The following is a 12,687-nucleotide window of genomic DNA, read 5'->3' on the forward strand; positions in this document are numbered from 1 at the left end:
GCGGGTCCAGACGCGGCAGGCAGGCTCCCCCGTCGATGCCGCGTACTCCTCTCGCCGAGCTGGAGTACCGGCGTCGACGGCGAGCACTTCCGGGATCGATCCGGGATCGATTTATCGCATCTAAACCAGACACGATAAATCGATCCCAGAACATCGATTGCCTGCCGCCGGACCCTCCGGTAAGTGTAGACGTACCCTAGATTGTTAGGAGACAAATGACAAGGACTAGGAGCTGCTGAGTGCTCCCTCCTTTGGCGATATCATAAACAGACCAAGTGCAGCATCAATTCACACCCGAAACCTGAAGTGCTGCAGAATAGACTGATTAAGGCCCTGGTCTCTTGATGGCAATAATTCCCTAAGGATTATGCACAGGGATAGAGAGCACTCTGTATAGAATCCAATTTCTGTACTGAGGGGATAGCGGGAAGGGAGAAATGCACAAAAAGCAATAAAATGCAATTACAGGGTCTGTGTCACCTTAGAACTGCACTAATCAGAAATTCCACTGATCAATCAATAGTTCTAAGTTCATTAGGAATGATGGAAAACAAAACAAAAAAGCCCTTACAGACAGCCACCATCTTAGAGCCAACACAATCTGCAATGGATTCCTTCATTTCTATACCCCCCCCCCCCACACACACACTTTTCTATTGAATCAAAAACATCAGTATCATTTCCTTCCATCCCAACCCCAAACAAAATTCCACTAAAGAATCCTGACTCAACAGCTATATCCACTGCGACTATTAACAGTGGAAAACATGACAAGTAGCCTTGCTCCATGAACAACAATTCTAAATTAACTAAGGAAAATCCCCCTCCCTGAATCCTAATATTTCTAACGAATTTAAGTGCAACCAGGGCTCAATTTTATGGAAACACAAAGTTTGGGGCAAGAGAAATATGCCATTTGGCTTTTTGAAGTAACCACACACACCCTATGGAGTTCTATTTACTCCTAGAACATTCAACTACAATTTTTGCCATGAGTATGGTAATATTACTAGTACTTTGAAACAAGTGACCTCCCATGGGAAATGGAAGAAGAGACAAACAGCCCTGATTCTGCAAGCGTTTGAAGCCAATGGCCTTATGATGCCATTCCACAAGCACCACAGTCCCCATTAAAGGTAATCCAATAGTAAGATGTATAGCAGGCAAACACACCAAACACAATGGATAGGACACAGTAAAACAGTGGTTTTCAAACTGCGGGTCGCAACAGTACCGGGTCGCAGAACGTAAGGCACTGGGTCTTGGCGGCTCTGGTCAGCACTGCCAATACGGCTGTAAAAAAGTCCCTTCGGCAGTGCTGCCCAGCTAAGGCAGGCTAGTTCGACACTGCGTTGTGCCCCAGAAGCGGCCAGCAGCAGCTCCTGCTCCTAGGCGGGGGGGGGGGGGGGGGCGCACGGGGCTCTGCGCGCTGTCCCCACCCCGAGCACTGGCTCCGCACTCCCATTGGCCTGGAACCCCTTCCTGAACCCCCAACCCCTCATCCCGCACGCCCAGCCCAGAGTGCTGACCCCCTCCCGCAACCAACCCCCTGCCCCAGCACTGAGCCCCCCTCCCCCAAGCCAGAGCCCCTCCTGCACCCAAAACCCCTCATCACCGGCCTCACCCCCACACCCCAACCCTTTGCCCCAGCCCTAAGCCCCTCCCACACTCCAAACCCCTTATCCCCAGCCCCACTGGGTTGCAGGCATCAACAATTTTCTTCAACTGGGTTGCCAGAAAAAAAGTTTGAAAACCACTGCACTAAACCAAACAGATATGCCTACCTAAACTTGAACCAGCTATTTCCTGTTTATTCATCAAACCACAGGTGTACAGTCAAACTGCTTCCAGGCCAAAACAGCTGTCATACCACAACCACACAACTATTGACTAACATCTATCACAAACCTCTGTGTAAGCTCAAAAGGTTGTCTCTCTCACCAACAGAAGTTGGTCCAATAAAAGACATTACCTCCCCCACCTTGTCTCTCTAATATCACAAACCTAGTCACCGTTGTGAACAAATGTATTAGAAACAGATTAACAAGCAATCACCCATGACCATGTGCGGCAGCCACAAACAAGGTTCAGATAGTCCCATTCTGCTGACCATTTGCCCTATCACAGAAAGCGAAGTGATCAAAGCGATAAGTCAAACTCACAGAGAACACAAAACTATGTTTTTAGAGGACTGGGTCTCCACTCAGCTTTGTTCGGCTACAAACATCCTTCCAGAGCGAATCGCAGAAATCCTGCATTACGTTGTATGTGTGCCAGCAAAGGCTTTAAACTGTCCCCAGTGCACTTGTACAGAGCCTGCAAGAGCCCAATCCTGCAAATCAGTGGAAGTTTCACAGGAAAAGGTGTCCAGTCTCTCCTGAGTTTGGGATGGGGGTGATTGGATTGCCCAAAGAGGGAGTCACAGGAACCTCTAGGTTACAAGGGGAGACTTCTCCAGCAATGCTTTCCTAAAGAGAAGAACGAAGGTAATTACGAATGCTTCCAGCTCCCATGCTAGCATACAACAAAAATCCTTCATTCTTCCCCTTCAGGGAGAGACTCCTCAGGATACACAGCAAACATGCCCTGCTTGGTCATGCCAGGTAAGTGTGTAGCTGCCTTACCAGGCCTTAGTCACTTTGGGCGCATGCACTTTGTTTATTAAAGGTTAACCTGAAGCCACTGCAGCATCCCTCTGAAGGGCTGGTGGCTCACAAAGCTTCTTAGTCATAGATCCCCCCCAAGCGTGCATAGGAAGATCTGAAGCTAGTATTGATCAGATCCGCACTAGCTTGCAATAGGTATGCATGCATCATTTTGGGTGGTAGTATATATTGCAGGATTTGTCACTCCTTTTTCATGTTAAAAGATTTGAGATTGCCCGGTGTCTTGTTTCTAATATCACATGCCTACAGGTTGTACCGCTTGCTGGCTCTGAAAAGGTGAGGGGCAGAATCGAAATAAACTAATAATGTAATGGGGGTGGGGGGAGAAATCATAGCTCTTACACAAGTTTTAATTAAAGGACTAAAGTGTTTCAAAATCAGGTTAAACACAAGTAGACGCTAAAGCAGGGACAAACCTAAGGAGTCATCTTTCCCACTTTGCCAGCAAAGGACAGACATTTCAATAGTAATTAAGCCTGATATATAACATTAGAAGGGCCCTAGGTGACTCAGGTGAACACCTTAATTCTAAGACAGCTGTTTGTTTTTTTTTTAAATTAGCCAAAAAGCCTGACCTCAATGACTAACCTAATTCAATGATTTACAATCCACCAAACTAAAAAAAAAACGGTCTCAGCTGTGGAGAACTGACTATATTTAAGATCCTTCTATCTTGGCTAGGGCGACCATATTTCCCAAAGGGAAAATGGGACATCCCCAGTCACTCACCCGAGCCCCACCACCACCATCCGCGAGGCTGTTGCCCGGTTGCTGGAACCCTGTGCCATCTCCCGCATGCTGGAACGCTGCCTCCCCCACCAATCCGATCTCCTCCTCCCCCCTGCACAGGGCTGGCATCTCCATTCACCCCCCCTGCATATTCCTCCATACCCCATTTTTTGACAAAAGTGGGCATTTGTCCCATTTGCTCTTGCCAACTGATCAAATTGGCAAGAGCAAACGGGACAAATGCCTAGCTTTGCCAAAAAGTCAGGATGGCTGGGACAGGGCTTAAATAAGGGACTGTCCCTGGCAAAACAGGATATATGGTCACCTTACTCTTGGCTGTAGAAATCAGGGCAACTGGATGCAATGTGTAGGGGGTTCCATATATGGCCAACTGGCTGTAACATACCTGGGGGGCAAAAGGAATTCAGTTTTCCACATCCCAAAGGCCTTAACTCTCCTCTCACTTTCCATAGTTTTACCCTGTTACCATTCAACTGCCTTCAGCAGAATTACTCCAGAGCCACACTGGTGTAGCTGACTTGTGAACAATGCCCTTAGCTCTCTGCACACACACTTCCCATATGAAACTGTGAAAGTTCACGCTTTAGAAAAATCAAACTGGCAAAAACCCTCCATATTGCTGGGCTCTGCTAATTGTTTCCTTTTAATAAAATAAAAACCTGCACAAAACAAACACTGTAAATAGCACGCCAGAGAGACTCCAGAATCCAGGCAAACGGATTTGCTTAACTATGGGTGTTACTGAAAACCTAAAACAGACATCTGAGATTTTGCCTTTTAATGTTCATATATGGTATTTTATTGTTTATAAAGAATTCAAGTCCAGATGAGGGTTGGGAGGGTTTTTTTTGTTTTGTTTTTGTATTTGTGATCAGAAAAAAAATGTTCCTGTCAGTTTCTTGAGCATCATGTTAAATGTAGATTAAAAGCTCAGCAGGTGAACTTCTGTGACAGACTCGCATATAAACACATACACAAAGCCAAGATTAAGTTAGCCTCTTGAGGAGGCTCATTAAAAAAGAAAATAAAAGAAGCAAGCTACACAGAGTTTGAAACAGAAATTAAATGGGGGTGGAGAGCAACACAGTTCCAGTGTTCTGCCAAATATGCAGCCTATCCTAAAGCAACTAGCAGCTTGAGCCGAATGGATATTTAAAACTGCTACATGCCTTATGAACTATCTCCATGTGAACAATCAATCTTCAGGAAAATAACCAGTTTACATGCTCTTGTTTTGATACAAAGAAGAATGAACCAGTAGGGCTAGCTATAAAGATTGTTTTCAGTGAGGAGAAGTGGGGAGAATAAGGGAATGGATCTCCCTTAGCTTAAATTTATTTATGTCCTTATTGTTCCCACAGAACACAATTAAAAGGGGGAGGCATCGGGCTCATAAGTGAAGTGCCCTATAAGAAGGTCTTGAGAGCTTCTAGCTCTTCACAGTCCTTGGCCCAGAGGGTGATAGGCGCAGCAGGCAGAGTGAAACACCACAGTGTCATTAGGGCAGTGGTCCCCAAACTGTGGGACACGCCTCTCAAGGGAGGCACGGAGGAACATCTGGCAGGGCACGCAGTGGGGGCGGGAGGGGGCAGGCCAGCCTCCAATGGGGGTGGGGACGGAACGCCACCCAGCTCCACTCTGCCCCAACGCAGCTCCGCCCCCTGCTCTGCCCTCATTCCCTCTCCGTCCCCAGGCCAGCTCCGCCTCTGCCCCATCCCCAGTTCTGCCCCCAGCTCCTCTGCTGATCCAACTGTGCAGTAATGAGGGAGAGGGGGAAGGGAGAGCCACAGACAGATTCCATTACTGGTAAGGGGGGGTGTGACAGGAAAAGTTTGGGCGCCACTGCATTAAGGGCTGGTCCAAGAACCTTTCCATTCACTTCAAGGGCTTTAGATCAGTGGTTTTCAACCTTTTTTTCCCATTTGCAGGCCCTAAAATAATTTCAAATGGAGGTGCAGACCCCTTTGGAAATCTTAGACATAGTCTGTAGCCTCCCAGTGGTCCGCGGACCACTGGTTGAAAACCACTGATTTAGATCAAGCCCTGAGTGGAGAAAGCCAAAGTAAGACTGGCTTACTTTGCACAATCTATTAATAGTGACAATTAAGCTAAAGAACTGAGTTGATGCAAAATATAATGGTGTGAAGATTTTGAAAAGCAACTCAAGATTTTGGGCATCTCAATTTTAGATGCTTAACTTGAGACAAATGAAAGAAACTCAAATTTATAGAAAGCACTGAGCTCCTGCCTTCTGAAAATCAGGCCCCTTTAAGGGGTCTTAAATAGGGCACCCAAAATCACTAGCCAGTTTTGAAAATCTTGATCAATATGTATTAAGTACTAACTGTGAAAAACAGAGAACAGGGTTCTGTTCTCAAAAGACTTGCAGTCTATCACCTAACAGAATCATCCTGCAGAGATTGTAGATAATGTACGCTTTTGGTTCACAATGGAGCTCGCTTTAGTTCCAAATGTTACAAGCACAGAAGACGACAATCTATTCCTTTTATTGCATGTGAACAAAACATAACATTTACTTCAAGAAATGCTTGCCCAAAAATAATTTACAAGTGTCTTCTATATACAAAGCATGGTAAACATCACTCAAAGACAACAAAACAGCATAAACTTTAAGCACACTGACCCACTAGAGCTAAAAATGTCTCTCTTGTTTACCGTATCAATGCAAAAAACCCAAACAAAACAAAAACAAAACCCCAGGAATTTGCAGTCTTTGGACATTCTAGCACTCCCCATCATTAAGGCCAACTCAGAGCAGCAGAACAATAAAAAGAGCCAAGTGCCTTGTAAATTTATGTACCATGCCTAGGTTACGGAATGTAGAGCAATAGGGCACTATGCAGTGATAAAGCTGCATTCTTTTCAAGGTTAAAAGCTTTTAACTCATGATTTGTACATGTGGGCATTTCTGAATGACCTTCGCTTTCCAAGACCTACTGGAAGGCACAATGTTAGATTTTTAATCAGATGAAAGAAGTTGTGTTTTGGGCAACAAACATCGCTTTCCCACTCTTCTAATGCTGATGCAATAGCTGGAAAGAGCAACATTGTCAAACTTCACTGTACAGGGCCAGATTAACTCTCCTGTGGGCCCAGGGCTCTTAGATTTTGTGGGGCCCTTGGGGGTTTGGAGTGGGCTCAGGGCTGGGACTGTGATGCAGGAGGGGGTGCAGCTCCAGCTAGGGGGGTGGGCTTTCGGGTAGACACAGAGATGGGACAGGGGGTTGGGGTGCAGGAGGGGGTGTGAGGTGCAGGCTCCAGCCGGGAGGCACTTACCTCAGGCGGCTCCTGGTCAGCGGCGCAGCAGGGCTAAGGCAGGATCCATGCCAGCCCTGGCTCCAAGCTGCTCTGCTCCCTGAGGTGGCCGGCATGTACCCAGCCAATGGGAGCTGCGGAGCTGGCGCTGGGGGTGGGAGCAGTGCACAGATATTCCCTGAATGCCCCTTGCGTAGGGGCCGCAGGGTCACATTGGCAAGCTGGCACTAGCGGCTCCAGACGCAGGGGGGCGGGGGCAGCGGTGCGGAGGCTCAGGAACACTTGTCCGGCCTGCGGCAGGGAGAATTGCCGCAGGCCGCATCCCACCCACGGGGCTGCCCTTAGACTGAGGCCCTGGGCTGCAGCCCCTAAAACACCTGCATTAATCCAGCCCCGTCACTGTACGTACTGAATATAAAGGAAGGAACTGAATGTTCTGAAAGGTGGATTTCATGTCTCCACTGCAGAAGAGCTGTAAAAGTAACTTCAGAATTCTGAAGTCTTACTGGGTTCAAGGAGACCCAGATGGTTCTGTCTGGAGCTTGTTCAAATGAGAATTTCGTAGTCAAATCCTATTTCAACACTAGCCTCTCTCAAATGCACAGGTCGCATAAAAAACAAGCACTGTTTTGATGACCAAGATACATTATTCAGAGCGGGGAAATGAAGTGATATGATTGCTAGTGTACTGGAAATAATGCAAGAAGGTATCCTTTTTCATCTGAACAAATGAAATTCACTACATCACTGATTTTAAACAAACATCTCTCATTTATGAATCCTGATTTCATTACAAGCCAGAGCAATGTTATCTTTTTGTGAAGATGCCTTACGAACACAATGAACTGTACTTTGTTACAATAGAGAGAGCACTGTGCTAGGACAATATTACAAAGTCAACTGGCAGCTGTTTATTGTACAAAATCATCCCCAGTTCAAAATTAATGAAAGGCCAAGCACAGTGTGTGTAAACAAACCGAGATTACTATAATCAGATTACCTAAACCTCCACATCAGAGCCCCCACATTTCTGAAAATCAAGTCCTAATCCAACCTAATCTGTGGGGTAACAGAAACAAAGAGACCACAGCACTAATATTAGCAAAACTAATATTAGGATACACACAGTGGCGGATTTAGAGTTAGTGGGCCCTGTGCGCAGCTTCATTTTCAGGCCACCCCTCCCGCCCCGACCCCCCCGGGACCCAGCCAAGAAAAAGAACATTCTCTCTTATCTCCCCCACATTTTTCATTCTTTTTTTCCTTCATCCTCCTCCTATAAGTAATGGGAAGTAAATGAAAATAAAGTGAGGTACCTTGATTGGGGCAGGGGGTTGGGGTACAGGAGGGGATGCGGGGGTCAGGCTCTGGGAGAGTTTGGGTGCTGGACGTGGGCTCTGGGCTGAGGCAGGGAGTTGGGCGCTGGGTGTGGGTGCTGAGCTGGGGCAGGGATGTGGGAGGGAGTGCGGGGGTCAGGCTCTGGGACGGAGTTTCGGTGCTGGGTGTGGGCTCTGGGCTGGGGGTTGTGTGTGGGGGGGGGCAGCACTTACCTCGGGCGGCACGGCTCCCAAAGCGATCAGCACACACATACACCCCCGGCAGCAGCTCCTAGGCGGGGGGGGCGCAAGAGGTCTCCGCACACCGCTGACTGCAGGCGCCGCCCCCACAGCTCCCATTGGCCACAGTTTCCAGCCAATGGGAGCTGTGGAGTCGGCACTCATGGCAGGGGCAGCGTGCGGAGAAACACACACCCCCAGGCGGCGCGGAGGGAGGCAGAGCGGGCAGGGAGCCGCCTTAACCCTGCTGCTGGCACGTCTCTGCGCACCCCTTGGGGGGAGAGAGGCATCGGGTCTCCATGAACTGCCCAGGGAGGGGGTAGCACACAGAGCCGCCTCTCCCCCCCCCCCCCCCCGAGGCACGCAGAGACATGCCAGCAGCCAGCCACTTCCAAGAGCAGCGTGGGGCCACCGGCCACGGCAGGCAGGCAGCCTTCCTGCCTGAGCCCTTCTGTGCTGCCGGCTGGGAATCAGGGGCAGGTTGTCAGATGAGATTTGTCCTGCATTTTGGGGATTTGTCCGTCAATGGGGGTCCCGTGCCACCACATGGTTTGTTTCACGATAAATCTGCTCCTGGATGCACTGGGGGACTAGATTATTTTTTCAATATATTTTGAGCACAGATAGATAGTTTAAAAAGTGTCAAATGCCTTAAATCCCAAAAAACAAATACTAGAGAGAAAACAACCTCATTTAAAAATTATTGAAAAGGTGCAATACTTAGTAGCTGGTTCTGAAATGCCTACAAATACACACAGAATCCATTCCCCAAAGTGGAAAGAACTAATTATTAAGCCTTTAAGGTTAAAGGTAACTGAGCAACTATGTAACAGGACTCTTGCTATAGGTTCACAATCTGGAGCTTCATTACAACAGCATTATGCTATTCTGTAGTAACTGTATGAAAAAAACAAGGAGGGTAGGGTTAAATACTGAAGGTAGAGTAGGTTTAAGTACAACTGAGGATCCTGAGCACGTGGGGGTCTGGATCTATCCATAAATCTGCCTTTATGGCAGGTTAAGAGTTTGCTAGCTGGGTGCCAAGGTTCACAGACTGGGTTTTTACCGGATTTGAACTTTGAGCAGTTTTCATTGCAGCACTTCACTAAACCACATCAGCAACAGGACAGGTGAAGGGTATTTTGTTTATAAAATGTTTACAAGTGCCTTAAAAATAAAAGATCACAAGGAAAGCCTGGTTTGCTGCTCCCGGGTCAGCCAGCATGACAGTGACTCAAGTATAGTATTAGGATGACTAACACTGAAACCCACTGAGTTCCGTTGAAAAGAGCAGTAATCATAACAGAGGCAATAAAGAATACTAATAACTAATACACTAATAACTGCATACTGTTCCTAGGACAAGACCAACTAAAATGGTTTAAAATACGGAAGAAAGAAGAACAGCGATGCTAAAACATAGACTTGCTCTAAAGCTGCCGTTCACTAAAGGGATTATTACGTATGCTATTAACGAGATATATACAGCACATGGCATTAACAAATGATTGCATAAAATGTTGCATAGCTCTGAGAATGAAACTTACCGAAAAAAATGATACAAGGGATAGTAATAACAACAACAGTGATTTACATTCACTAAAGAGATTGTGCATGGTATTTCCAATCATAGTTTTTTAGCTGATCCCTACCAGACCTCTTGGACTCAAAGACATAAAAATATGTTAAATTAGGGAAGCAGGAATAAGAACAACTGGAGATGCTTTTAAACAAGCCAATTTAAATTTACATAGATTATTGTAAATTATTAGTTTGAGAGCAAGTTAAGATTGGGGCAGTGGAATGAAGGATAGGATGCAAGACAGGAATGCAGTGGGATTTGGTGTCTGTGTGAGAGGGACTGGGGGTCGGACTGGGCGTGTGTAAGGATGAAATTTTGAGTGAGTTGTCTTGCCTGGGATTTTGGGGTGATGCTCTCTCTCTTGCCCAAGTGGAAGACAGAGAGATAAAGGGGATGTAGGTTGAGGTTTGCAGGAGAAACGTACAGTTTTCAGCTAAGGCTTTCGAAGCACCACTCACTGTGCACGGAAAAGGATAGGAACTGAAGGGGGGATATAGAGTGGGTGTAGGGCTGTATAGGGGTATGCAAAGTGGAATATGGGGCAATTGTGCACGTACGTGCGGGGGGGGGGGGTTTAAGTGTGCAGGGGATTGGTTGTCTTGGGTCTCTCTTGCCTGCGATTGAGGGTGTACAGGTTTAGCTGGGATACAGGAGGATTAGGGATGCACAGAGTAGGGTAGGCATATAGGCTACACAGGCAAGAATAAGGCTGGGCTGAGGAGTGGAGGGTGCACAAGATGGGATGTGGGGGTGCAGAGGGGAGGTTCAATGAATGCAATGGGGTGAGCTAGAGTGCAGAAAAGAGGTGCAGTGCCTGTAATGGTGTGGACAGAGGGGGTGCCTGGGCTAGGGATGCAGAGGGCAGGTGCAGTGTATGTTGTGGCGAGGGCTGGGGGTGCAGATGGATGAATGCTGTGGGGGTACAGAGGGCAGGTCATCTGAGCTGGGGGTACAGAGAGAAGATGCAGTGCACGCCATGGGGGTGGCAGAGGGGATGTTTGCACTCTCCTCTGCCCCCTCAACCCAGTGTATGCTGTGGGGTGCAGAAGTGGGTGGCCAGGCTGGGGTGCAGAGGGCAGGGGCATGCATGCAGTAGGGTGAGCTGGGGGTGCAGACAAGATTGCAGTGTATGCAGTGTGGTAGGCTGGAGGTGCTGAGAGAACTGCAGTGCATGCCATGGGCTGGGGGTGCCTAGAGAAGTGCAGTGTATGCTGTGGGGGTACAGAAGAGGGTGCCTGGGCTGAGAGTAGAGAGAGGGGTGCAGCACATGAAAAGGGAGTGCCTGAGCTAGGGGTGCAACACACACTGTGGAGGTGCAGAGGAGGTGCCTGGGCTGGTGGTGCAGAGTCCAGTGCCCTGAGTGAGCGTGCAGATGGGGGTGTAGTGAGGGGTGCCCAGGTTGGGGGTAGAGAGGAGTCCAGTGCATGCAAAGGGAGTACCTGGACTGGGGGTGCAATGCACACCGTGGAGGCACAGATGAGGTGCCCAGGCTCAGGGTGCAGAGAAGTGCAGTGGGAATGAAGAGAGAGGTGGCGAGGGGGTGCAGTGCATGCTGTGGAAGTGAAGAGGGGGTGCTGAGGGTGTAGAGAAGTGCAAAGAATGCTGTGGGCTGGGCTGCGGATGCAGAGAGGAGTACAGTGCAAGCCATGGGTGTGCAGAGGGGGTTCCCAGGCTGGGGGTGCAGGGGAGTGCAGTGCATACCCATGGGCTGGGGATGCAGAGGGGGATGCCCAGAGGGATGCAGTGCACGCCATGAGGGTGCAGGGGGCATTCCCATGCTGGGGGTGCAGAGCATGCTACGGGCTGGGGATGCAGAAGGAAATACACTGCACGCTGTGAGGGTGAAGAGGGGAGTTCCCGGGCTGGGGGTGCAGGGGAGTGCAGTGCACACCATGAGGGTGCGGGGGGGTTGTTTCCCTTGCTGGGGATGCCAGGCATGCCCGCGGGGTGGGTTAGGGATGCCGCTCACCTGGGGGCTTTGAGCGCGGCGCTCTCCCTCTTGTCCAGCACGCCGGGCACGCAGCTGGTGAGCTCGGTCCAGTCGGCGTGCAGCCCGCAGCTCCAGCCGGTGGAGAAGCGCGAGAAGAGCCAGGTCTCCCGGCGGTTGGGCCGGTAGCAGGTGCACTTCTTCTGCCCGGGCCGGCAGTCGCAGGGCACCTCGAGCCGCACGTTCTGCACCAGGTGGCGGCCGAAGGTGGTGCCGCCCGTCTTCTGGATGTGCAGGAAGACGATCACGTCCTCGCCCTTCATGTCGAAGGCGAGCGCCCGCTCCAGCGCCCGCACGGGGAAGTAGTACTTCTTGACATAGTGCGGGTCCGGCGTGGGGAAGAGGTCCAGCTCCTCAGCCGGGGCGCGGCCGCTGGGCGCCCCCAGGCTCAGCCCCGGCCCCACGTACTGGTACAGGATGAGCATGAAGCACACCGAGCCGGCCACGATCAGCAAGAACTTGCTGGTCCTTTCAACCATGCTCCTGCCAGCGCGCCTCATGTGTCACCATCTCCCGGGGCTGGGCACGCGGGGGGCAGCGGCGGGGGGCACGGTCCGGTCCCGTCCCCCCACAGCGGCTGGCACCCGGGGCAATCCCCCCTTCCTCCTCCTCCTCCGGCGAGCGGTCCCGGGGCGCTGCGGTGCGGGACAGAGCGAGCGCCCGGCGGGTACCAGCCCCCTTCCCGGTCGGTGTCTTCTCTCCCCGGGACTCGCCGACCGGGAGGCGCGCGGCTGCCGGGGGCGGGGGGGACTGGCTCGAGCCCTTCCTGCCTCTAGCGCGAGCCCACCATGATCGGAGCCCAGCATGCACAGCGCCGGCGCCGCTCGCTCTGCTCCGCTCTCGGCGGCAGCCTCGCGCCGACAGCAGCAG

At 50.2% G+C, this 12,687-nt stretch overlaps 1 protein-coding gene across 1 annotated transcript in view; it reads right to left on the bottom strand.

Moving 5' to 3' along the window:
* The window catches only part of HS6ST1 (heparan sulfate 6-O-sulfotransferase 1), a 279,409-nt gene extending 267,092 nt beyond the window's left edge, over positions 1 to 12,317 (bottom strand). The window contains exon 1 of the mRNA XM_065410925.1: positions 11,800 to 12,317. Within this exon, the coding sequence (XP_065266997.1) occupies positions 11,800 to 12,317 (518 nt within the window). The remainder of the gene's footprint in view (positions 1 to 11,799) is intronic.
* Positions 12,318 to 12,687: the final 370 nt, after the last annotated feature.

The sequence above is a fragment of the Emys orbicularis genome, chromosome 9 (assembly GCF_028017835.1).
Source record: "Emys orbicularis isolate rEmyOrb1 chromosome 9, rEmyOrb1.hap1, whole genome shotgun sequence".
Lineage (NCBI taxonomy): Eukaryota > Metazoa > Chordata > Testudines > Emydidae > Emys > Emys orbicularis.